The following is a 27,375-nucleotide window of genomic DNA, read 5'->3' on the forward strand; positions in this document are numbered from 1 at the left end:
AGTATGTTATATTACACAAGAAAATACTATTTCAGTCTTACACTTAAAAATGTCATGCTTAATTTGTTACTTGCTGTTTCTTTGTAATTCATTGTGAAATCTACAAGCAATTTCCGTGTAAAAAAAAAAAAAAAAATACACCATTTTTTCTTTTTTTTTTCAGTTAAAAAAGATCACTGTATTTCATGTTTAAATGACTGTTGAGAAGTGCTTCCTTTGATTCTATTTCTCTCTGCCAAGTTCTCACACTGGGAAGTGACCAGGGACTGAGTCCAACTGCCCCTCATTTTCATCACTTGTCAGATGGCACGTATCTCCTCTTTAGCCTCGCAGCCACACAAGCTTTCCTGGCAGCACGTACCCTGTCCAGTGAAAAAAAAACCCTCTGCGTACACTATCAATCGCTGAGGAGACAGTCTGTGCTGAGGCAATGGAAACATGCGCTCCACAATCTTCCCTTCTGGCCCGAGGTGCCAATTTCATGCCAATTTATCACAGAGAATGGCAGATTGTTTTTTAGTCTGCCTACAGAATTGAGCTAGTTGGAGCTCATACAGTAAAGCTTTGGAAAATCGGAGCCCCCGCAGGGTCATTGATGACCAGAAGCACAAATGCAAAGTCCTAATCACTTGCACAATTATGAGGCCTAAAACGCTTCTTGACAAAAGCTGTACTTATTGTGATGCATCTCTTTACTTTGATGTGGTCAGTGGTTCAGTTTTATGAAAAGTGACATATCTACAGCTGTAGAAACAATGTGAAAAGAGCTGGAGGGGGTGCATCTCCTACAATATTCCTCTGTTTATGTCTATTATAAATTAAGCTATCCAAAAATCTGCAGAAGTCATACTTTTTTCTTTAAAGATGCAGTCCGTAACTCTTTTTTTGTTTTGTTAAAAATGATTCAAAACCAATTTTTGAGCAAGTACATAACCAACCAGCCAGTGTTCAAAACTATTTCCTTACCTTAGCCCAATTCACAATGGTAAACTTGTAATAATGTTTTGTAATTCAGGTGGTACTGGTAGGTTTCTGCGGGAAATTTGAGCATGCAGCCGTTTGTCTTTGCATCACTACTTCACGTCTGTTTACATAAAGAATGAGTCCCAACTAGTAGGCTAAATCACATGTGAGGATGGCGGATCCTTTTCTCACAGCAGCTGCAATAATTAAACTTACCATTTTGATGGCGGATTGTAATCCAGAAAGGTCCAAATGACAATTGTTAGTGACAACTGGAGATTCACCCGTAGTCAAAAGCAAAAGACTTCGGACTGCAGAGTGGCTACAGAAATTGAAATCTACAGGTAACGCTAATACACACTAAATACACATAGTCTCGCAATGCTGATGTTGTTAACATTAACAATTTGAGAACAAAGTATAATGTAACACAGTTCGTATGACATCAAGTTCGTCCTTCACTGTCGTCACTCCTCCTTTTATGCTTCCGGAGCTCCTCCACGAGAGACTCAAGGCCGGTGTGCCTCGCAGGTGGAGCTCATTATCTCTCGCGTAACCGGCCTCGCGCCGTTCCCTCACGGCTCTCGCCTGCCCTGCTCGCCACATATAACAATAGTAATAATTTGCACGGCTTGACATGATCCGAGCTAAGCGATCGTTAGATTTAATCACCATTTGCAGCAAGATTTATTGTAATGCTTTTTTTCTCAGTTGTTCAGAACAAAAGTGGCAGACATGTTACTTGTTCAGATGACATTTTCTGGTGAAAATTGTTATTTTGGTCATACTTCCAAGGGATGTCAATTTACACAAATTCCCATGATTGATGGTTGTTTAAATTAACGATCAATTAACCGATTAATCGTTAGCCTTAATACTGTAATATGTCTACTGCAGAGGCATAATAGTCAACAACATGACAGGGTGTGCATATGCTGCTCAAAACGCCATGTTCCTCACCAAATGAATGAGAAGTGTTTTTAATCTAAATAAAGGGCTAGTAGGATTGTAAAATGAGTTGATGTGATTGATCATTTAATTAAATTACTTATTAATTAATCAAACATAACGACTTATACAACGTGTCAACGCCTCCTCAGATGCGTGCTTGTCAGAATGTGCGGACGCGCTCTTCCTGGAGCAATGTGCTGAAAGCGGCAACTAAACTAAATGAATTCACAACAATTTATTACAATACTGTTTTTATTTATGTTATGTAATATGACCGTCCCAATCGTAGTTATTATTAGTCGTGCATTGCTGCTTGAGCTGCGCGTGCTGAAGTGCTGAATGAACACTGGTATACTGAAGCACTTCGCTAGCGCGATATTTAACTCAAAGAAACGCATCCTATATGAGATTAATCAGATATATACAAAATAAACATAATATTACAGATTTTATCTGCACAAATAACTGCAATTGCAGAGTTCAAACAGAGATGGCAACAAAGAGGCAAAACTTACGGAATGCAGCTTTATGATTAAGTGAATTTATATTAACTGGTAGTATTATTGTTTCATGGATATATTTAAGATAATAAGTACATTAAGTTGGTGTACTACTAAGAAATTATGGATCTATTTATCTCTTGCTTATTTACATTTTTTAATTGATACTTTTATTAATTCATCAATTGATTTCAGTTGAGCAAATAATGTGATGAAAATGAAACCCTATAATTAAGATTTTTTTTAAATGATCAATTCTCACACATTATTTATAGCCACACTTTTAATGTTTTTAAATCAATTTAAATACACAGAGCTTCAGAGCTCCCTTATACATTTTCATTGTACAATTTAGTGTGTTGATTACTGATAAATATATATATAAATATATATATAAATAAATATATAAATATATGTTAAAAAATAGGTATTCTGAGAAAAAGAATACCACCTCTAGTTCATCCTAGTGAAGACTGAGCTCCTTGTTTTCCCAGCCAGGGATAGTGAAAGTGAAAATGACGTGACATGTGGCTAAACATGGTGTCCCATTCTCGGAATTTGTGCTCTGCACTGAACCCATCCAAGTGCACACACACAATAATGAACACACACGGAGCAGTGGGCAGCCATTTTTGCTGCGGCACCCTGAGAGCGATTGGGGAGTAGCCTTGCTCAAGGGCATCTCATTTTTGGGTAATGAGAGTGTAAGAGAGTGCTGTTTATTCACTCCCCCCACCTACATTTCCAGTTGTTACAGAGACTCAAACCCACAACCTTTGGATTACAAGTCCGACTCTCCCAGTGCCGGCTGCAGGATTTTTTTCTTGGGGGTGCTAAGGGGGGGCTTAACAGTTCAAAGGGGATGCTAAAAAAAAAAAACAAAGTACATCAATAACTTCAATACCCTACATTTATTGGATTTTACTTTTTTAATTTTACATTTTACATTAAACTACATTTACAAGTTTGCTACTAAGTGCAGTAGCTTATCACTTTTGCTTAACGCCTTTATTATTACCTTATCAGCTGTTTGAACTGTTTATTGAAAATTGTCGATTACAGTCCCATATATTGGTATGTACATCTTTGTATACTGCAGTGAGCTGTTTGGATCTAGATCCAACCCTATCCCCTGGATCTTGTGTTCTGCATGTGAGGACCATCTCACCATAGATGCTTTGGGAAAAGGACCCCAGCACAGCAGTTTATCACTACATCTCCGTTCCACAAGGCTTGTCAATAATAACACAATCCATGTTTGTTGACAGATAATAAATGTTTATTGACAACATCTCACAGAACATTCATGCAGATTTGTGTTCTTCTTCTAACATCATGAAAGTCATACCCTTCCTAAGCATGCTGAGTAACTATTGTCCAGGACTGACTACTGTGATGTATATAAGTCAGCCTTCCTCCATTCACAAACAAACCACTGCAAATTATCCAGAACGCAATGTTTTTTTGCAATTATGTTCATCCCTGACATTGTCATAGATGTTCATTCTTAATGTTCTGAATTGCTCTGCCTGAGTGAGCTGTAATTTATGATAATGACTTGCAAATCACTTAAAATCACTTTGAATTTGAACTATGTTGTAATGCACTCAAGATATTTGCATTTTTCATTGTTTGAACAAGTCACCACTAAATTCTGTTTCTACATGTTGGTTCTGATAAATTTGTGTTTTTGAAGATATCACTGCAAGTCATAAAGCATTCTCTGTAGACTAACAATAATATCATCCGTCATCATAAAAACTAATTTATTGCCTTTTGCTGTATGGATATTTTCATTTATTATATTTTCACACTACCATTCACGGTTGTTGGAATTGCAAGTTACATATTTTATAAGTGGAAATTGCTCAGATCGCTGATAAACCTTATACTAATAATTTATACCAAATAAAATGATTATCTTGTTGCAAAACGTTAATAAAACTTTTTTTTTTTTTTTTTTTTTTTAAATAGGGGCATTTTTAAGAATTCACAGAACACAAGGTAAAATATTACATTTATTGTGATTAATTTATTCATGAAGTCAATTTCAAGCATAAAACAAGCAAGTATCAATACTTTTTCAGATTAAACATAAGAGTTTAAAAAAAAAACAGTGTGTGAGATATTTTGTTAGAAAGAAAACTATTCTGAGATCTTGAGATGTTTCATTATGGAGATTGAGAGAAACAAAGGAAGAAAAAGGGCAGACAGTAAACAAACAACACAAGTTCATTCATTTAAACAGTGTAAACAACTAGAAAAGGGATTCAAGTAAAATCATGACAATATGACAGAATAAGCTAATCAGCAGTGCTGAAATCTGAGGTCTAATGTAAACTTTTTTTTTTACAATAAATGCATGTACACATTTAATAAATAGTTACAAATATAACATCAGATTTGTACAATACTAGTCATCAAAAATACAAAAATAGGAATTAAAAGATAATGTTCTCATTACAATAAATATAATAAATAGACTTTAAATAAATAAATAAATAATTAATACATTTTCTTAAAGAATACATCTATCAGAGCTCAGATGTCCGTTCTTTCAGTAAAACTGTCGGGTTGACATTTTGATCCGAATGGGAAGTACTTGCATTAATAGTGGTTGGTCCCGAATCTTTTACATTAGGCACATAGAAGGATGCCATAGGGCAGGGCCCTTTGACATTATTGCAAACCAATTTCTGCAGAGAGGCAGTGTTGATAATTTCAAACCCCACTTTGCCACCAAATGTGCTTGGTTTCCAGTACTCGGGGGAACAGATGGGATTTCCCAAAAGTCCTTTGAGGGAGTAGGGGGCACCCATCTCCACCATGGTCTCCCCAAAGATGGCATTGACCCTGGGCTTCTCAACCAGCAGACCAGCATAGAGCTCCACAGCATCCACATCTCCATACATCTCTTCAAGTTCAGCAGCCATTTCCTTTTCTCCTAAAACATAAAACAAGCTCAGTCAACTTAAATTGTTGACTTAAATACCACTGATTTTACAGCACCTGCAGGGTATACTGCAGGGTATGCTTGTGATGAAGGCAAAATAGCTGCGTTATTAGAATACTTCTGTGTTCAGACCTGATAAATATATTAAACCTCACCTGTCATTTCTTCAAAGGATTTGTATGGCTTCATGTTAAAGCGTTTCCTGTAGGCATTTATAGATTGGTAGCGCATTTGCCTGCTGTCTTCAATTGACTTGATGGCCACCTTTAATACAGCCGGTGCAACATTACGCCCTCCAGCCACCTGGAGTAAAAGAGAAGATTTAAGATTCACCAAATCCTCACCACCAGTGGTACCTTGCAACAGTATCTAATCCAAAATATAGTAAACTAAAATTAGTTTTCAAGTCTTAGAATACATGAAAGCTTACCCTTCCAGCTATCTGTTTGGTGAAGGACTCAACCAAGCTGTTGACGCCATGGTCTGTCAGTATAGATGTGTTAAAGAGAAACTGCTTGTAATCGTAGACTTCGTCCTGGATGTGAAATTCATTAGGCATAAGGGGGTGCCAGTGGTAAAGGGTGTTGAACTCAGAGGCGATCCTGTTCTGGTACTGGAAACGCTCGTTGAAGAGAAGTTCAGGATCAAACTTGAGCTTAAAATGGTATCCACTAAGGTGCTGGACATAATCTTCAATCACGATTTTGATTGTCTCACCTGTAAAATCAGAATACGGAACAAACGTTAGAACCATAAGAGCTTTTGTAAATGTATTTTGAGGTACAGCTATTATTACATCCATTAACACGTCATACAAAACGTCAAGTTTACATATTGACCTGAATCTAAATTTCCTTTTCTCAGGACACTTACCAATAAGGATGAGCCGTGAGGTCTGAAACAGCCTCTCATCATCCCAGTCAGGATGCTCCTGCTTTAGTATATCACACACTCGGTTGTGTTCACGCAGCCAGATAGTGGCATACATCATGAGTCCGGGAACCAGTCCAAAGGCCTCGTGACCCACGGCAAAACGACGGGACTCAGGTATATGAGGAGGGTAGTGCATGTCTACTTGAACCTCATTGACTGTCGGAGGATAAACCTCACCATCCACAATCTGGTGAAAGCAATGTACACAAATATAGTCACATTTTCAGACAACCAGGTTTGTGATGTAAGAGGAAGAGCAAGTGAAAAATTTGTAAGTAACAAGACAGGAGAAATGCCAGAATTGCCTAATGTGGTGACTGAGAGTTCAGTGAACTGGAGGAGGTTATTTTATGGGGTGGAGACATTCCTTACCTTATATCTCAGTTTGCCGTCCTTAAAAAGTCTCAGCTTGTGTTGGCGTTCAAGGTCCTGTCCATATATGTGACCCAAGTCAACCTAAAGACACCAGGCAAAGTCAGTCAAATACTAAAATGAAAGCGAGCGGACATTTAATAAGTGGCAACTGAAAAGGTCGCACAGTATGTATAAGATACGCACCCCATGATTCACGGCTTTCGTGAAAGCTGGTCCTTTCTTCATGTCAGTTTTGAAGAACTGGTGTGTAAAATGTTGGGCAAAGAAAGCGAACATAAGACTGGTGCGTTGAGGGTCTGGAATGAACTTCCTCCTGAGAAGCAGTTTCTCAGCCAGCAGCTTCACATCCGGCAGCTCTTTCTTACCTGGCAAGACAGATGAGAAAACAAATGAGAAAAAGACCTCTGCCATATAATTACATCTTCATTTCTGAATGTTATACATTAACCCAAAAGTGGCCTCAATTGATGGACAGAAATAATGTTATAAGAGCATCTTGAATGTATATATACATATATATATATTTGCTTTTCTCGTCCACACACCCAAGGCATGCAGGCAGGCAAGTTGAGTCCGCAAGCTTCCTGTCTAACTGTGATGCTAAAAATGTGAGAAAACAGGTCTGAGGAGAAAGAGACTCACCTGCAACTCCCATTGGTGTTGGGCAATCTTGAGGGACAGGAGGCAGTGTACGAGTGTAGTAGGAGAGATTGGAATAGGCTTCCCAGCTTTTGTAACCATAGTCAGCATTGAATATAGGGGGGCTGTCAATCAGATGGGCCCGTGCTGGATCAGGAGGAAAGGGAACAGTTACAGTTTTAATTATAAATAAAAATGATTGGTGGAAAGAAATTTTTAAAGTTACAGTTATTATTTTCAATTCAAAATTATAATTAAAAGTATTTCAGTTATGTTAAAAACTGGAGGTTTTATTAAAGAAATTATTTCAGAGACAACTTACATGTTAGAACGTATCGCATTATGCCATTTCTCAAAAACGACACGTTGTTGACAATATTCCACAAGCTTTTGAAGTGTGTGAGAATGTAATGCACCGTGTTTGGAGAAGGCTTCAGAGAAACTTTAAGCCATGTGAGAAACTCGGCTGTAAAAACGACACCAAAGTAAAAAGTTAGTTGAGTATTGACAGAGAACAGGAAGCTTATTCTTTTTACAGAAGTCTATGCGGTTTTCACTTACGTGTTGTGCAGTTTTGACCGTAATATCCAGTGCGTGTACAGTCACATTCATACGAGTCGGAGCTCATTTCAGTACAGACGCCGCGATTCTGACATGGCTGAGAGCAACAGGGGTTGGCTGCATAACCCAAAAAGGATTATTTTAGACGGCTTGACTTAGATTTTTATAGTATAGAAGTCATTCATAAAAATCATAATATGTGAAATGAAGAAATGTCTTACCTCCTTGGCAAACCATGAACCCCAGGTGCAAAAGAATAAATAATATAAAACTATTCATTCCGGTGGCGTGTATTGGTAACGTTAGATGTCTTAGGTATTTCCTCGCCAAGTCAGATCAGAGAATGAATTAACTTTCGAGTGAGAGAGGTGTAGTTATATGAGCAGCCATGTGACGCAACACTTGACTTGAATGAATTCCAATGATGACTCATCGCGCGTCTACTGTAAGATGATACAGACAATGACAGAATCATATGTTGGTATAGCCTACCTACTGATTATCGGATGTCAAAAACTAATATCCCGTGAAAACATTCTAGCCTACTATTAAATTAATATAAAATAAAATAATCCTCGTTAATACATGAACTGTATTACTGTAGAAAATGTTTAATAAACATTTCTCAAAAATTACATGCATTTTTATGAACGTTTTTTTTTTAAAGATTTTTCTTTCTCTCTCTCTCTCTCTCAAAAAAAAAAAAAAAAAAAAAAAAAAAAAATTATCCTTGTTTGCTTGCGACAACATGTTGATGTTCATATTGCATCATTCGCCACCTTGTGGAAGAAATGAAAACCGCTCAGCAGGTCCGCTATAGCAAGAGAAACCTGTTTTCTTCATCAGCTCTGCTCTGTGGAAAGTATCACTCCTTACTGATTGTTTTGCATGAAATTTAACGGTGAGTACTTTTTTTCCCTAAATAGAAATTTGCCTTTGTAACATTTTCAGTCTATAAAATTATGTTCGACGAATGTTTTATTTTTATAGCCTACTACTATACAATCAAGTGACGTGTATTTTGACAGCAGAATGAAAAACAATGCACACAGAGTGGGACAAGAGAAGATACTGAGGAAGATAAGATTATATCATCATAGGAAGCTTGTAGTTCCTCCTTCTCTTTAAAATAATCGTCTGACTGAAGCGCACCCTCTGAATAGAAGGAAAACAACGATTCTTTTTTTTTTTTTTCTCGGGATTTCTGGCTCCAGCCCAGGGTAAGATGAAATGTAAATTACTCAGTCTGTTATTTGTTTACTGCAGGTTAGCTGTTGTTCATATAACATTAAGTCACGTGAAAATAGCGGTGCGAATTGCTCGAGGAATACGTCAGCTCTGAAAGTTTTATCTGCGGATAGTTTAAGTAGCCTACGACTTTAAGTTTTAAGTACGAGTTTAAGTAGAAAGTTTCCATTCGGTTCAGAATTTGCTGTTTAATGTCAAAAGCACATCTCCGTTCATCTGCTGCAAGAGTTTTGTGATAGATAGGCCATATAACGACACTATTGGCAGATAACCGGTCTGTCTCAGATCTTCAGACTTGACACGCGAGAAAAATAGGGTGCAATCAAATTAACTTTTACTTAGTTAGCGAGATCATAATGTGCGTGTAGTGTAGCGTGTTTGAAGTTTTTAGTTTTTTAAATGAAAAGTAAGAGATTTAGGAACCGGTGTATGGCGATTTGTGCTACCTCCCATTAAAACAGTAGCACAATTCGATAGCGAAAAATGCTATACAGATTGTGTTAAAAGAATCATATTCATGTGGTTTGAGGCTTTATTAACGTCCATACCTAATAGGTTAACCTGTGACAAATATAATATAATATAATATAATATAATATAATATAATATAATATAATATAATATAATATATGATATAATATAATGTATGTTAATGTTAATAGTGAGTGTTTCGAGGCATTGTCCTATTGGTTTGATTTGCCTTCATCACGTCTACGTGACCATGTCCATTCTGCAGCGAGGTGAACGTGCTCTGGCTCAGTGTGAAATTAACACGGGCTGATGAGCATTAAAGCGTCCTGTCTGTGTGACTCAAGATCCCAAGGGCCAGTTTGGGCAATTATGCATTTGTATTTGTCTTTTTCAAAAAAAAATCACCATAGGCTATTATGGATGGGCTAGTTTAGCTGATCAGAGAACCCGACATTCTCCGTTATGTAACGTTAATTTTAGCGTTTGTTCACTGTAAATCCCGATAAGTTCAGAATACTCAAAATTATTGTAGACACAGATTACCTAAAATGTACCTAAAATGTAAGTAAAGCAAATCAAATTTTTAAAGTAAACTAGAATTATAAGTTACGATTAATCAGACTAAGGAAATTAATCTTATTTAATGTTTAAGTCCACTGTAACTGTTAGTACGTTTCTTATTTCTCAATTATTTTGATGCAGTGGTTGTATAACCTGATAAGTTGAGAATACTCAAAACATTTAAGTAAACAACTCAAAGTTTATTTTAGTAGAACCTAAAAAAGATTATTGATTAAACTAACACTTGTAAGTATATTACACGACTTGTAAGTATCACTAACAAGATACACGACTTGTAAGTATCACTGTCCCAGTAACGTAGCTCCCGAAAATAACAGAAACAGTACAAAAAGACATTACATTTCTCCAGTCTTTGTACTGTATTTTTGTATCTATTTTTATGTTATTTCCGGTAGCTACTTGGACAGTGATAAATGTAAATAAAGGGGCGCATCAAAAACATTCTCGTCGCTTTATAATATTAACATTGAGCCACTGTACTCACATGAACTGATTTAAATATGTTTTTAGTACCTTTATGGATCTTGAGAGAGGAAATGTCATTGCTCCATATGCAGGCCTCACGGAGCCATCGGATTTCAACTAAAATATCTTAATTTGTGTTCCGAACATTAACGAAGGTCTTACGGGTGTGAAACGACATGAGGGTGAGTAATAAATGACAGATTTTTCATTTTTGGGTGAACTAACCTTTTAACAGCGGACAAAGACGCTGAAGACGGAGGCGAAGAGGAGAAAAATCTGTAGCAGGCAGAGCAGCTGCTCGAAATATAGGAAGAAAATATAAATATTGAATTAGGGGTGAGGGGTTAAATAAATGTATCTCTGAAGGGAACTTACTGTCTTCAGAAAAGTTTCGATGGCAATGGCATTTTATTTTCCTCTTACCTCCGAGTAATGTTAGCTATAAGCGGAGTGCTGCTTTGTTTACAGCGGTAACCAAGGAAACACTGCTCTTCCATAAGCGCCACCTGCTGTCAGAGAGTGAATCTGCGTCTCGTTCAGCCTGTCTGCTGTTTTTGTTTCATGCTTTTTTTTGTATGTAGCATATAATTTCACAAAGATAAAGTCAGACCATTCTGTTTTTTCTTTAAATCTTGAAATCAAATTCAAATAAAAAACTGCTCATGCAACGTGTGTAGCATCTTTGTTTGGATTGTGATTAAAATGCAGTGGTTACCTCAAATTTGAAATGGCTAGATATTTTTGTTTATAATAATAATAATAATAATAATAATAATAATAATAATAATAGCATCTGCAACCAGTATCGAAATCGTCCAGTTTGCTTGTAAAAATAAATAAATTAGAATCTGAATTGGCCATGAAAAAATACTAAATACAATCTGGGCTGTCTTTTTCTATCAGTTCTTCAATAGGTAGATCTTGTCTTTCATAAAGGTCGAGGTAAAAAGGTTGGTGAACACTGCTCTAATGTAACCATCAACGAAACCATCACTACTTATTTGTGTGACCTGTTAATCAACAAAGCAGTATTTATAGCCTTGAAGTTTCACAGCCCATTCTCGACCTAACCACAGGCACTACTCTTCACCATGATGATAACCCTACAAAACTTCAACAGCACAGAAACACATTTAAATACCAAAAGAACAGAACATTAAACAATAACACATCTTCCCTTGTATTAATCTTGTGCAAAAACAAACAAAAAATAACACTTAATTTCAACATTTATTCTCCCTTACAGTGTGTGATGCAAAGCATGCTGGGACCTTGAAATCTGCTGCAACTCAGTTTAATGTTAAATGGATTCTTCTGATAATGTCTGTAACGTCGGCAGATGTGACATGGATGACGTCACTTTATATCACTCAGTACACTTAAAAATAATTAAGTAATAATTAAGTTTACTCAAAATGCTGAGCTACACAAAAACAAAACTAAACACCTCGTTCATAAAATGTAATTGTTTTAAGTTGCATCACTGATTTAACAGATTTAATTGCAGCGTACTTAATCTTTATAAGTTAGTAGTACTGTTCGGGTTTACAGTGTTGGACTGCACAATATTCTCTCCATAATACGAGCAATTATGATGGTGAATTTAAAGCACATATGCTGATGATGTTTTTGATGTAATTAATGTCGAAGTCATTGCAACTTACTGCGTGCTCAGTCAGTACTGAGGAAGTCAGACTTTCACAATTTCATCCTGACCACAGACACTATCTTGGTTGACTGGTTGCACACTTCCCGTTTCTAATATGCTAATTTTCACTTCTTTTCAGTCTGTCTGTAAAGCCTGCCCAAACAGTATTCCTCTTCTCTTTCAAACATACACAACATGCCAATCAACCTCATTGTACATTTTTGTTTAGTCCCCATTCGCATCATGAGGAATCTTTTTTTTTATATTTTGATGTAAAATAATTCTCTTTCATCCAAAAAAAAAAAAAGAAATGTATATTGAAACTGTAAAAAAACCCATCCAGAACTCAAGGTAAAACAATAAAGTGATTAAAAAACAAGCTATATAATAGAGTGTCAGTAATTTCACTGTAAAGTATACCCTGTCATTGAAGAATTACTTTTTAATATTATTTATTTATATTGTTTCCTTTTCAGTGCATATAGATGTCCAGTTGCATTGAAGACTTCCCTGGGATCAAAGATCTTGGGATAACCAGCCTGTTTTGTCTAATTTGGCTGTGAAACCACCATGTCATTCACAGATCACCACATCTTTGTAAGTAGGGCAGAAATCTCAGATTTTTGCTTAAGAATAGCAGTAAAAGCCTAAATCATTGGAGTCTTGCTTTCAAAATGGTAAGCCAAAACATAAGGCAGTTTGTCAGCACAGATGTTTTTGGTAAAGGCACTATTTTGGTTTCCAAAAACTTCTTGTATTTCTGTTAAGTTTACATCAGGGATGCTGATGTGCATCAGTGCGAATGTCATGAAAAGTCTCTGGTTGTCTAATGATCATACATAGGGCTTTTTTAGACAGGCTCTTTGTGCATATATAGGGTAGATTGGCCTATGCTTGTTTTATGAGAATTAAGCAAAATGGGACTTATCATGTGGTATTATATGTAAACAGAATCAGAGAAAACATATGCTACCAGCCATACATGTACATCAGCCTCCACATAAATTCTGGTAAATATTAAGTTTAAGATAAATATTTGTATGCTGCTTGCTAACTGCCTCAAAATGTTCTGTGCTGGTGTAAAAAAAGACGTGTTAATCACACCAGCCTGCCACAGTGCTACTTTTAAGCTTTGTCGCCTTTATCAGTACTTCTCTTTCTTCCTCTATTAAGACTAAGATTTAAAGATAAAGATGCATTCAAATTTCAATCTACATTTCAAACTACATTTCTTAAGTCAGGAAAATATTTTTTTGTATTTACACATATGATGTTTATACTGATTGTAAAGATTAACTCCTGGTTTCAGAGACAAGATTTAAGCTAATCCCAGACTAAAATGCATGTTTAAGCTGTTTTAACTGAAAAATATGTCACCGCCATTGTTTTGTCTCAAGCTCTGTCTGTGAAACCAGGCCTAAGTGTTTATTTCTTAGGTTGAACAGCAAATCTCACACAAATTCAAAGTGAAAGTGTTGCGGGCTGAAAATGTCACCAAAGGAGCTCTTGGAGACCTGTGTGAGTATACTTTATATTTGATACTTTTTAAATGTGAAGTTAAAGACCAGTCACTGTTAGGGGTGTACACAGAAGTCACGGTTCGGTGCGCACCTCAGTTTTGGGGTCACAGTTCGATACGAGTCCGGTATAAAAGAAAAAGCAACAAATCCCTTTCTATTTATTTTGAACTTAGTAGTTGGTACAGTACAGCCTCCTTTACTTGCATAGGTCACAATGCCAAATGATTTTGTCTCATTATAACAGCAGAAACAACTTAAAATACTCAGACATTTATTGTCATACAGATAAGTGTAAAACATCATTCAAAACTGTAAAAAAGAATCTATTTTTATTGGTGGACACTCACAATAAAAAGAAAACATTGTGCTTTTGTAAAATAAAAAATAAACAGGATGCCGCTTTCTGCCATCCTAGCTTCCTTTCTGTGAAATTTGTGGAGCGCTTCCCAAAAATTAATCGAAACTCAGCATATAGGCTGCTAGCAAGCTGAACTCTTGTTTTGGATTGGTTCATATGGTGCGTTCAAGTCCTGTAAAGTTCGTATTTACGTGTTGGGAAGTCGTGTTTGGGAAGTCGTGTTTACGAAGTCAGGTGCGTTCAAGTCACTTTCGTCAGAACAAGATGGCGGTGTACCATCTCTTAATTAACTACACAAAAATACGTTTTTTTTTTGTTGTTTTTAAAAAAAAAAAAAAAAACATTAATTATAGACATCAAAGTCCCTTTAAGACAAGTCATTTCACTCGGCGGCCATCTTTGAAACGCCTCTCGGGCATCCTCATGCAATCTCTTTGAATGGGGAAACATCAAATTCTCCAAAACTGTTCGCCAACCTTACGATTAAAATTCATATTTGAAATCACCAATGAAATCTAACAACGACCAGCTCATAAATTTAGTTTCTAAACGCTCGAATCATGACAAAAAAACTGTATTTTTCAGGTTGGATCAGCTAATGCACATGGGCAGACCTAAATGCGCGTCTCTTCTGAGGCGCGCGTCTGACTGTTTCTATAGAAACTGGTGATTCTAACGGCCGCTGAAGTGACGCGATGACTTTACCAGTCGGCGATTGGCTCTTATTTAGAAGGCAGGACTTATTCCGCCATATTGCGCTTTACACTTTCTCCCATTCAAAACAATACGAGTGACACGTCTTGTGTTATTCTATAGTCTTTGTAGACATTCAACATTACCGCCTAACTGAAAGCTATCAATTTAAACATTGATTAGGCTTTAAAAAATAACTTTTAATTTAAGTGAACTTAAGACAGTCTAACCCATTATAATAAATATAATATAATATTTACCTGTGGCCTTGAATTGAATAAAGTTATCAAACACTTTACAGTATTCACTGCATAAATTATAAATTAAATATAGATTAATCCTTATTAAAGCTACAATTTTCTCTGTTACATTTGTTCTTTGATTAACATTAATGAAAGACATCACAGCAACTGGTTTATTGGCTGTCACTTTAAGACCTGTCGCTGCCGAACGTGATGCGGATCTGACGTGTGTCTTATTTTCTCACAACTCTAAGTTCATTTAAGACGTTATTTAACTCAATAAAGACTGCTCTTATGAGAATACTCGACAAAACTGGCATTTTGGCATATGTGTTATTTATTCAAGCGCGAAAAAAGAGAACACAATACTGTCACTTGTCTTTCTGTGCACACGAGTCGTGTGTGTGTGTCAATACCTAAATATTGTGGTATTCTGCCACATTTCTCACTGACACGCCCCCAACTCATAAAGATAGGGGTTTAAAGTTAATCCCCATCTTCCCATTTGTATTTACGACATTGTGGTGGTGTTTATATGCTTTGAACTTGTAAATATGATCTTTTCGACATGACTTGAATGCACCAATAGACTGTCTCTTCTTCTGCTCTTTTTCCTGTTGTGGCGGTTAGCAAACAGCGTTGCATTACCGCACGCACCCCCTTCTGGATTGGAGTGTGGATCGCCTGTGACTGACTGTATTCGTCGTTTGACTGTGTGCACTGAACCATGACAGTTCAGGACGAATACATGTACTGTTACACCCCTAGTGACTGTACATTACACAGCATCATGCATTGCTTTCTTCAGTTTGAAGCTACTAAACTTAAAGGAATGAGACCTGATTTGGGCACTTCAAAGAATAAATCACAAATGCTCCTAACACATTAAACATGCTTGTAGTGGATACCCCTGACCCATATGTGGAGCTGTTCATCCCCACTTCCCCTGAGAGCAGGAAGAAAACACGCCATATAGATAATGACATCAATCCAGAGTGGAATGAGACCTTTGAATTCATCCTCGACCCCATCCAAGACAACGTGCTAAAGGTAAAGAGAAACTGAAAATTTATGCTCCAAATCTAAACTTAATCAGCTCTTCTTGAACACCACGGTCTTTATAATAGTGTCGTTTATTATTCATTATATGCAGCAGAGGAGCAAAAATGAATATAAAATTGTAAATAAAGTCTGTCTAAATACTAAATACTGTCCCTTGTTTCCAGTTGACATTAATGGATGCTAACTATGTTGTGGATGAAATGTTGGGTACGGCCTCATATGACATCTCTAAACTCAAAGTTGGACAAACAGAACTGGTGTCATTTCTTATAGGAAAAGTAAGTTACATCTATTTGAGAATCACTTTCCCTTTAAAGGATTAGTTCACTTTCAAATGAAAATTACCCCAAGCTTTACTCACCCTCAAGCCATAGGTGTATAATATAAGTAAAATATCTAGCTTCCGCCAGACTGCCTTCTGTATTCTACTTCCAAAGAAAGTGTAAAACTCTCATAGTTCAAGCCGCTTTCACTACGTCCTACACCTTCCTTATTCAACTTACGGAAAAAGACCTGACACCAGTTCCGTTTTTTCCGTAATTTGAATATGGAAGGCGGTCTGGCAGAAGCTAAACATTTTACATGTTGATATTAATACATACAGTACTAGATATTCATACTTGTTGATACTTGCTCACTGCCATTATAAAGCTTGGATGTGTCAGGATATTTATTAATATTTTTCTGATTGTGTTTATCAGAAAGAAGAAAGCCTACCTAGGATGGCTTGAGGGAGAGCTTGGGGTAATTTGCATTTGAAAGTGAACTAATCCTGTAAAAGCACATGACATATGAGTTGCTTTCAAAGATTTCAAAAGGAAAACTGATCAAACTTTCATATTGTACATTTTAATGTTGCAATGCCTAAATTCACTTGTAGAATACAATCATACTATTTAAATTTTTTATTGTTTCATTTTGTAGTTATTTATATTTATTCAGTATTCGATATAAGATCAATGTTTATTTTTCATTTTATATCATATTTCAGTTATTGACCATAACATAAAACTAATTATTAGCTTGTTATATCAGCAAGCTAATCACCTAACTAGAAATTCAACATTAAAATTGGCAGTTTGTGAACAATTCAATGGTGCATGTAAAAAACGTTTGTCTTCGTAATCTTAAATCAAAATGTACTTCCTCTGAAATGACTTTCATTTTCTGCTGAAATCACGTTTCTTTCTTTCTGACTGCCTTCCTTCCTTGATCTGAACTGTGACAATAATGTCTGTTATTGTTTTTTCACAGATGACCAATGTGTACTTAGAGCTTTCCTTGGAAGAGTGGTATGTATCACAATGAACAAAACTGGCTTCTGTGAGTTGTGTACAGTAAGAACTTTTATAGTTGAAATGACTTTCTTTTTTAACTGTTCTCAGCTCAACAATGGACCTGCGATTCAATCTGGATCTGTGCCCTGAAGAAAAGCTCTACAGACAACAGCGGCGTGATAGAGTCATGCTGGGCATCAAGAAATTGCTGCACATGGAGAAACCTTCCTCCCTCCCTTCCTCTCCTCATGAGGTACCATCTATTAATCAAGTGCTTTTGTAACCCCTCCGGTCCTACTCCCCTCGCTCTGAGCAGGATTCGAACCGGCGTTTCCGGCAAGGGAGGTGGGCACACTAACAAGGACGGTCTCTAAAGACTGGCCTCTAATGTATGCCGCTAGTGCGCCTTTTGAGGCCAGGGGAGTGAGGTTTACTTGCACAGCTTTTACTATCTGGCCTCCATTACACTTTCTCCACTGGCCGTGTGGTTGTGTGAGAAATAGTACAGTACGTGTTTTATGCAGATGTCACCTCACTGTCATGCAGATGGAGTCACCTAATGAAGTACGGCAGAAAGCCAAGACATTCATAAGATTTCACAATAAGATGCAGCTGAGTAGTGCTACTGACGCAGAACTTCCTCAAACAGCTCAGATTTCCACATAACTTTAGGAATGTCATTATCTACCAGATATGATATTTGGCCACATTAAGCAGAAGTGATTACAAAAATACACAAAACATTTGACCATTAAAGCTCTTAATAAAGTGAGCACTTTGAAGAAGTTTTTGTTTAATTTTTTTGTAGGTCACAGGCCCCGTTCATTATCAAGTTTCTGTTTTCTTTGGCACAGTTCTTCCAGCATTTGCTAGTTCAGTCTTGACTTAGCATGTGAAAATGGACTTAATCCAAATATAAAGAGGAAATGTTAGCTAAGACGTTGACTGGTGCTCTTTTACATGTTAATGACATTAATTAGGCGACGTTTACAAGGCGGAGATCTGAAACCATTCAGCTGCGTACAATTTCAAAATCATTTGATTTATACATTTTACATGTGGAAGAGAGGCGTACGCATGTTTTTTGAGCGTATGTTTGTTCTCTGAATGTACACACATTTGAGAAATGATTGTAAGATCAAATGTAGGATGGTTTCTATGCTACATTTTATAAACAAGGCCCCTGGAGCGCAAACTCAAAGATGCTGCGTTGACATCTTGGTAGCATTATTATGATTTTCTGAAGGCTTCAGCTTCTGTCACTTGACTTTTAGTCAGGCAAAAACAAACAAAAATGTCTTTGGTGTCAACAATTGGCATCCTCTACACGTTTCTGTTTGGTGTCATTTATTTTAAAAGCCAGTATTACCTGGTGCGCTTTCCTTGTTCTGAAACAGATCTTCTTTTCTACATTGTCATGTACATCTGAGTGAAATGGATTGTCAAAAATAAAAATGTAGGGTGGGTCTTGTTTATGTCCATCAGTTGTTCAATGAATAAAAGCAGATCTGAATTCGAGCTTGAAATTGATCGTAAGAACGGGGTCGGGTTTAAGCTGACAAAAATGATTGGGAAAGTCCTTCATACATCACCAGAGAGAACTGCACTGATGAATCGTTCAAAATCAGAAAATATTCAATTTCATATCAACTTTAAATGTTTTGCAAGAGCATGCAGAAGTGAATTAACTTTTAAACGAGTTTAAACGATGCATTTTCAATAACTCCACAATGACGTGAACACAGCATAAATTACTGAAATCCAAATTTGAGACAATCTCATATTCTTTGGCTACACTCTTTGAAGTAACTGTAGAGTGGATCTTTTTCTGTCCTATCGCTAGTATTTCACTAGCATTCTACTGTATTGCTAATATTTGTGTTTTCTTGCTTGCAGGTTCCAGTGATTGCTGTGCTGGGCTCAGGGGGAGGTTTCAGGGCAATGGTTGGGTTCTCTGGGGTTATGAAGGCTTTGTATGAGTCTGGAGTTCTGGACTGCGTCACATATGTTGCTGGACTCTCTGGATCCACCTGGTATGAAGACATTTAACTAAGCGTTTTATTTTTGTATGTTCATCTTTTAATTCATACTCAAATAAATCCCAGTGCAAACCTACATTTGCTTTTCTGTCTCACAGGTACATGTCCACTTTGTATTCCCACCCAGAGTTCCCCACTAAGGGCCCAGAGCAGATCAACCAGGAGCTGATGAAGCGTGTGAGCAGTAACCCTCTCCGACTACTCCATCCCAAACACATCACTAACTACGTACATGCCTTGTGGAGCAAGAAGGCCACAGGGCAGCCTGTTACCTTCACAGATATCTTTGGGATGCTAATAGGCGAGACGCTCATTCCTGCTGTGAGTATCTGATCTTTTGGAGCGAGTTCCCTTTGCTTTTGCCTTTACTGATTTAGAAATTCACAATGCACAACTGGCAATACAAAGGCTTCTCCTTCTGCTCTCTCAACAGAGGATGGACACCAAGTTGAGTGCGTTGCAGGAAAAGATAAATGAAGCTCAGGCTCCTCTGCCCTTGTTCACCTGCCTGCATGTAAAACCAGATGTCTCTGAGCTTAAGTTTGCAGGTAAAACGGCGCAAATTTTTATTTCTGTGCTTTTTTCAAATCTATTCTTTTTTAATGTTTCATTATCATATTATCAATATAACAAATTTTTACATTTTCTATGATTACAATGATAAGGATAGTTGTTTTTTTCTTCAATACTTCAGAAATTCTTTTCCATTAAGCCAACTAATGTGTAAGGTAATACTATAACTTGGAAATATACAAAGATCATTATCAGCTACATTGTTGTCAGTGTATTCACTGAATGAATGAACGGGGATGCCATTTATAGTAGTCTGACCTTTTAAATTGCCTGGGGTAAACCAGATTACGTCAGAAGATAAAGTGCAAGAATGCAGACAACTATGTAAAATAGCTTTTTTTTTTTTTTTTTGTTCAAAGAATACTTGTATTGTTTTTCCAAAGCCCTAAAAAAGCCCTGAAGTGCCACACGTTTCAGTTGTTTAAAGATCTGTCTGTAATTGAATATAGGCCATGCACATTCTCTTAATTCTGTTGACTCATCACATGACTGAGTAGGTGAAGCCTTGTTAGCTAATGGCTGCTCTTTCTGTTTTGAGACTGAAAATATGTACTATAGATTTAGTAAAAACATTAAGTGTATTAAGTGAAGTTATTAATTGTGATTTCGGGAGGAGTACGCCCATCCAATCTTCCAATTAATACCAGGGTATAAAAACCAGCCTCTTACTTCTTCCCATTGTTAGTTCTTTTGGCATCCCTCTTCCCCCCTTCTCCTCCTTTTTGTACACTTTTGCTTGTGTTATAGGGGGCAATCGGAGCCAAATCTGTTTACCACTTACGCTAAGATTATATGGGCAAACAAACTCGTGAATCTTACCTAAAAAAAAGAATCTTACCTATTTAGACACTCAAGGGAATCACCCTCACGTCACGTGCCATTGAGTTTCCAAAGAAATCTGCGACAGAAAGACATCTGAACCACTCCTGCCTCTACAATAGACTAAAACTGTGGTGACTGTCAATACCTGACATTGATTAATCATTTTTTGTCTAAAAAAGCGTCAGTCGATTTTCTGCAGGCTTTCTTACACATAGTGAGCATTTTGTTTAGTTGATTCATGCATCTGTTTTCGTCAAGTGATATGCATTATCAATACTGTCAGGAAACTGAAATCTGAAATAATGCTTTCGCACATTGCCAGAAACTATTTGAAATATGCAATTTGTCATTATCACTGTTGCCCTAAATCAGGGATGGACAACTCCGGTCCTGGAGGGCCAGTGTCCAGCAGAGTTTAGCTCCAACCCTAATCAAACACACCTGAACCAGCTAATCAAGGTCTTTAGGATTAGTAGAAAGTTATAGGCAAGTGAGTTTTTATCAGGGATGGAGATAAACTCTGCAGGACACTGGCCCTCCAGGACCGGAGTTGTCCATCCCTGCCCTAAATTATCATTCGACATCCTATTCTTCCTGTAATTGTTACTGTTTATTTGTTGTCATGGGCATGTTTCACAGACTTCTGTTGATGAGAGTACATTTCTATTGTGGAAATACTTGTGTTTTGATTGGCGTGTTTTAACTGACAGACTGGGTGGAGTTCAGTCCGTATGAAATCGGAATGGCCAAATATGGAACCTTCATGACCCCTGACCTTTTTGGAAGCAAGTTCTTCAGAGGAAATGTGGTCAAGAAGCACGAAGAAAACCCTCTTCACTTCCTTATGGGTATGGGCTCTTTTACTGGATTTCTCTTAGTAGTAAGCAGAGAACCATGATAAGAAATTGAAAATGTTAGTGTTTTTATAGAAATAGTGACAACATATAGTTGGAATCTTCACTGTCAAATGTCAGCTGATTTAAGGGTGTTGGTTCAGTCATTTGCAATATTCCCAGCCTTTACTGTATTGTAATGTGAGACAAGTTGGTGTTGTAATTCAATTGCGCAAACTTAAAATTCTAAATATTCGCTATGACTGTCTTCGAAGGGTGTATCACAATATAAAGTTTCACTGCAGATTTACTCTTTAAAACAGTGACGTAGTCTCATTTTACAATTTTACAACCTTGCGAAATAAAGACAAAGATTGAATAAATTATATTTCATCCTAATAATTAATAAAAAATTATGCTAAGAAGAAGATATAAAGCCTCTTTTTAGGACCATTAGGATTTTTGTTTTATTATTGTTTATAATCATTTGTTGTACTAAATTTATGAATTGATTTTTACTTTTGATTTTGAAGTAAAACATTTGTTTTGGTAGTTGGGATTCAGTGTGTTTGTATGCGTTGCACAGGTGTGTGGGGCAGTGCCTTCTCCATCCTGTTCAACAGAATTCTGGGATTGAACGATACGACGAAAGGCAGCACCATGGAGGAAGAACTAGGTACGATCACCAACTGTATAACAGATCCAAGACCAGTTTCACATTCCTCTTCTACTCTTTTTAGTCACATGTGCATAATAATGTTTTTTCAGAAATTTCCATATTTAGGTAGAATTTGAATGTCATTGTTATATCTATATGTATTAAGAATTTTCATGCTGTGTCAGAGTAGCGATAGAGGAAGAAAATGTTGCAGAATGCTGGTGCCTTTGGTGTTTGCATGTCTGATGGTAGGATAAGATTCTTAAAACTGTGATGCTTATCAGGCAGCTACACCAAAATGGGACATTACATTTGTGCACATGCAAACATCCTGGTACAAACACACTCTGTATTCTTAGATGACCTGAGAGATTGTGATGATCTCAGTCAGATCTCAGCACTGTGGCTTTTATTCTTGTGTTTCTACTTTTATTCTACAGAACAGATCAAACCGGAACACATTGTGGGAGAGGACAGTCTAGATAATGATGATGATCCACATAAAGGTGAGATTTTAGACCATGTACACTACACAGTAAGTATCTTAGTTAGCACAGGGGTTTTTGATGCAACAGACCCCAAATGTCCTTGCAATCTCAAAATATAAAGGCAGCTATATATTTGCATGTATAAAGACCACATTTTGACATCATTGCAGCCTCATTTTTAGAGAAGATCCTGATTAAAACTACAACCTTTTGTTTAACAGCAAAGGCCTTTGAGTTTTAGGGAAAATGACATACGATTTTTACTCGACAACATAAATCCTTATCACATATCAATGCGAATCCCTAAATACAATGATTTTGGTTTTGTCTTACACCTACAGAGGACGAGTATCAGGCCAGCTGGATGCAGCGCATGGTTAGCTCTCTCTTCAGTGACTCAGTTCTTTTTAAAACGCGAGAAGGCCGAGCAGGAAAAGTACACAACTTCATGCTGGGCTTAAACCTCAACAACGACGTGCCACTTTCTTCTTTCTATGAGACCGTCACTCCCACAGAAGATGAGGTTGATGCGGTCACAGGTCAGAGTTCATGTTTGTTATGGTCATTTAAAGTCCCCCTGTAGTCAGTCATTTTATCCCTTAAAAATCATCTTTGATCAACAAAATTACATATTTAAATGTTTTCCCCTTGAAAAAAAAATCCTTATGCCTTAAAATAGCTTGAATGTAACTCTACACCCTTGTCTCATTTAGTATGCACGGTTCTATGAATATGCAAATTAGCCTCCACTCACTAACACCAGCTCAGAGATCCACTCGTTGACGATCAAACGTTGACGTGATTGGTTACAAGGTAGTTTGTGAGGTCAGAAACACCAGAGACCGTCTTTGGTTCACTGCAGTTTTAAGAAGAAAGTACTCAACAATGGTGTTGACTTCTGAATTTGCACATTTTGTCTTAAAGCAGAACTAAGTAACTTTTTTTACCTTCATAAATAGTTTTCTAAGTCCTTACGATGGTTAATTGACTTGTAGTGGTCTACGCCTACTCTAAAAAACAGCACTTGCAAGTTGAGCTGCATCGACCCGAAACAATCTCGTCTCATGTTCACGTTCACGCGAGAGTGACAAAATGCTTTACGGTAATTCAAAAACAATGTATATATTATGACTTTATAAGACAATTTCGAAAATTACCCACCTCCATCGAGATTTCTTGTACTGTATTTGCAAAACTACTGCGCTGGTGAGCGTTGTAGTTGTTGTAGTCCAGAGCTGCGCTTGGAGTATTTACGGCAGTGTGATTCACTGAAGGAACCTGTAGGGGGAGCTTCCCAAATCTTACTGAGTTCCGCTTTAAAGCATATTAAAGGTGCCATGGAACGTTTTTTTACAAGATGTAATATAAGTCTAAGGTGTCCCCTGAATGTGTCTGTGAAGATTCAGCTCAAAATACCCCATAATAATTCATTTTTTTTAACTGCCTATTTTGGGGCATAATTAGAAATGCGCCGATTCATGTTGCGGCCCCTTTAAATGCTCACGCTCCCCGCCCACGGAGCTCGTGCTTGCCTTAAACAGTGCATACACAAAGTTCACACAGCTAATATAACCCTCAAAATGGATCTTTACAAAGTGTTCGTCATGCATACTGCATGCATGCATCGGATTATGTGAGTATTGTATTTATTTGGATGTTTACATTTGATTCTGAATGAATTTGAGGCTGTGATCCGTGGCTAACGGCTAATGCTACACTGTTGGAGAGATTTATAAAGAATGAAGTTGTGTTTATGAATTATACAGACTGCAAGTGTTTAATAATGAAAATAGTGATGGCTCTTGTCTCCGTGAATACAGTAAGAAACGATGGTAACTTTAACCACATTTAACAGTACATTAGCAACATGCTAACGAAACATTTAGAAAGACAGTTTACAAATATCACTAAAAATATCATGTTATCATGGATCATGTCAGTTATTATTGCTCCATCTGCCATTTTTCGCTATTGTTCTTGCTTGCATACCTAGTCTGATGATTCAGCTGTGCACATCCAGACGTCCTGCCCTTGTCTAATGCTTTGAACATGAGCTGGCATATGCAAATATTGGGGACGTACACCCCGTCTCATTTGTCTCAATGTCTCATTTAAACAAATGAGATTTATATAAGGAGGAGGAAACAATGGAGTTTGAAACTCACTGTATGTCATTTCCATGTACTGAACTCTTGTTATTTAACTATGCCAAGATAAATTCAATTTTTAATTCTAGGGCACCTTTAAAAACACCACACAGACAAATAAACAACATTAAAAGCTTGACTTTAAGTTTACTGAATTAACCTCAAGTGTTGCATTACTGTTCTTTTCTGATTTTGGACGCTTTCAGACCCATTTGAGTTTGACCGTATCTACGAGCCATTAGACGTAAAGAGCAAGAAGATCCATGTGGTGGACAGTGGCTTGACCTTTAACCTCCCTTATCCTCTGATTCTAAGGCCTCAGAGAGGTGTTGACCTCATCATCTCCTTTGACTTTTCTGCCCGACCGAGTGACTCAAGCCCTCCATTTAAGGTTAGTATTAGGGTTGTCAGTTTAATTTAGTGTGATAAATTATAATAAACAAAGCAGGATAAAAAATGACAATTATCTATGCATTAATTTTTTGCCATTTCAGAGTAAATATTGATATATGCTATTTATTTTATTGATTAATTTATCAGCATATCATGTAAAATCATGATCATACATGCACAGACAACATGTATGACATGTCGGTTTTGTAAACGATTGGTTCCTCTGTAGGAACTTCTGCTAGCTGAGAAATGGGCACGAATGAACCAACTACCATTTCCCAAGATCGACCCAAAAGTGTTTGACCGGGAAGGTCTGAAGGAGTGTTATGTGTTTAAGCCCAAAAAAGAAGAAAGGAACTGCCCTACTGTCATCCATTTCGTCCTGGTCAATATCGAATTCAGGACATTTAAAGCCCCAGGTGTGTGTTCATTTGTTTGTGTTTGCGTCTGTTTACATAGGGAATTTTTTAAATGAAAAGTCAGCTTTGCAGATTGCAGATTTACTCAATTCTGACAAGTCCAGGGATCTTGGTTCTTGATCTTTCCGGTGCGCCTTTATCTGTTTACACTGTCCTGTGATTAGTACATTTGTTTGTGTAGGAGGGTCTGTGTTTGACGCTTTTATGAGCTGGTTGATTTACATTCTTTTTTATATAATGCATGACGTGGGCGTGTTTCTATATATTCAATCTGTTTATATGCTTTTGAAGGCAGAGATGTTTTTTTAACACTGAGAAACATCATGATCAACAGACTGGTGACTTGGTCATTGAAATATCACTCATTTCAAATCACTCAAACTAGTCTAATTTATATATATATGTATATAATGTTTTTAAAGTGTGGGATATTTTGAAGGTGTTCCACGTGAGACGGACAAAGAGAGAGAATTTGCAGACTTTGACATCTTTGATGACCCAGAGACGCCCTACTCCACCTTCAACTTTCAGTATTCCAATCAAGCCTTCAGCCAGCTGCATGATCTTATGGAATTTAACACGCTTAACAACATAGAGGTCAGTCCAGCTCAGATTCATGCTTATTTATATGTTTTATACATTAACATTCCACTAAAATTAGATTGATAATACTACTTTGTTCTCACAGTTTCAATAGGAAACAATATTTTCTAAGGAATAATGTTAGTGATAAGGTGTAGCTGATATCATATTCTCATGCAGGTTTGTTTGAATCAGTTTCTCTTTAGACTTATTTATGCATGTCACATTTTAAATCCTCTATCACACTTTATCTAGGTCATCAAAGAAGGCATAAAGGACAGTATCTTGTATAGGAAGGAGATTCCATCTCGCTGCGCTGTCTCTCTTTCTCTCAGTGATATACAAAACAAAAAACTCTTGAAGAGGGAGTCCAAAGGACAAGCAAGCCAATAAGAAGGCGGTATATGATGGCATTCTAGCCACAGCAAGTTTACAGATGTCACATCTCATCATGGAAACTTTTTTTACCTGAAAAATGACTCAAAAGACTGTGAAACTAGATGGTCTGGTTTGGTCCCCAGAACATTTTTCCATGTAGCCTTTTAAAGATAAAGAGAGAACTGGTGGCTTGCACCATAAAAACAGCATTTACAATGTAACTGTTGTCATTACGTTGTGCGGGTGTAGCAATTCCAGAAAGTGTGGTGTGAAGTGCCAGAGTAGATGTAAACAGATAAACTACTTCTTTCAATAATAGGTGCTGAGAGATTTACTTTTCGAAGACTTAAAAAGGTATATCCCCCCTTCCGTCATCATCACGTGATTACATTCTGTATGTTAATTGTCTTCTGCAGAACATAAAAGACATTTAGGGGCTAAATAATGTTTAACTTTCAATGTATAGACAAATAAAAACAATGAAACATTTTTCTAAACATTTTTCTTCTTTTGTGTTCCAAAGAAGAAAGTCATACAGGTTTGGAAATACATAAGTAAATGAAGACAGAATTGAAATTTATCTAAAAGTATCTAAAAGTTTA

General features: G+C 36.9%; 2 protein-coding genes across 9 annotated transcripts; one reads left to right on the forward strand and one right to left on the reverse strand.

Moving 5' to 3' along the window:
* Window positions 1-4,419: 4,419 nt before the first annotated feature.
* Window positions 4,420-11,034, reverse strand: ptgs2b (prostaglandin-endoperoxide synthase 2b). Of its 2 annotated transcripts, XM_048207098.1 has the most exons (11): window positions 11,017-11,034; window positions 10,867-10,935; window positions 7,876-7,992; window positions 7,637-7,780; window positions 7,318-7,461; window positions 6,859-7,040; window positions 6,673-6,756; window positions 6,241-6,487; window positions 5,798-6,084; window positions 5,523-5,670; window positions 4,420-5,358 (listed from the first exon to the last, which is right to left on the reverse strand). In XM_048207098.1, the coding sequence occupies exons 3-11, from the start codon at window positions 7,940-7,942 to the stop codon at window positions 4,949-4,951; spliced, it is 1,713 nt and encodes a 570-aa protein (XP_048063055.1). In that variant the 5' UTR covers window positions 7,943-7,992; window positions 10,867-10,935; window positions 11,017-11,034; the 3' UTR covers window positions 4,420-4,948. The 2 variants fall into 2 exon arrangements, with proteins under 2 accessions (XP_048063055.1, XP_048063054.1); XM_048207097.1 differs by lacking the exons at window positions 10,867-10,935; window positions 11,017-11,034 and adding an exon at window positions 8,097-8,314.
* Window positions 8,356-27,270, forward strand: pla2g4ab (phospholipase A2, group IVAb (cytosolic, calcium-dependent)). Of its 7 annotated transcripts, none has more exons than XM_048207091.1 (19): window positions 8,356-8,776; window positions 8,866-9,095; window positions 12,766-12,886; window positions 13,726-13,807; window positions 16,004-16,152; window positions 16,329-16,442; window positions 17,419-17,456; window positions 17,550-17,694; window positions 19,338-19,474; window positions 19,579-19,801; window positions 19,914-20,028; window positions 21,586-21,723; window positions 22,295-22,384; window positions 22,807-22,872; window positions 23,196-23,393; window positions 25,208-25,392; window positions 25,624-25,813; window positions 26,253-26,410; window positions 26,651-27,270. In XM_048207091.1, the coding sequence occupies exons 3-19, from the start codon at window positions 12,860-12,862 to the stop codon at window positions 26,786-26,788; spliced, it is 2,193 nt and encodes a 730-aa protein (XP_048063048.1). In that variant the 5' UTR covers window positions 8,356-8,776; window positions 8,866-9,095; window positions 12,766-12,859; the 3' UTR covers window positions 26,789-27,270. The 7 variants fall into 7 exon arrangements, with proteins under 7 accessions (XP_048063048.1, XP_048063049.1, XP_048063047.1 ...); XM_048207092.1 differs by having other exon boundaries at window positions 8,907-9,095; XM_048207090.1 differs by having other exon boundaries at window positions 8,356-9,095.
* Window positions 27,271-27,375: the final 105 nt, after the last annotated feature.

The sequence above is a fragment of the Megalobrama amblycephala genome, linkage group LG11 (assembly GCF_018812025.1).
Source record: "Megalobrama amblycephala isolate DHTTF-2021 linkage group LG11, ASM1881202v1, whole genome shotgun sequence".
Classification (NCBI taxonomy): domain Eukaryota; kingdom Metazoa; phylum Chordata; class Actinopteri; order Cypriniformes; family Xenocyprididae; genus Megalobrama; species Megalobrama amblycephala.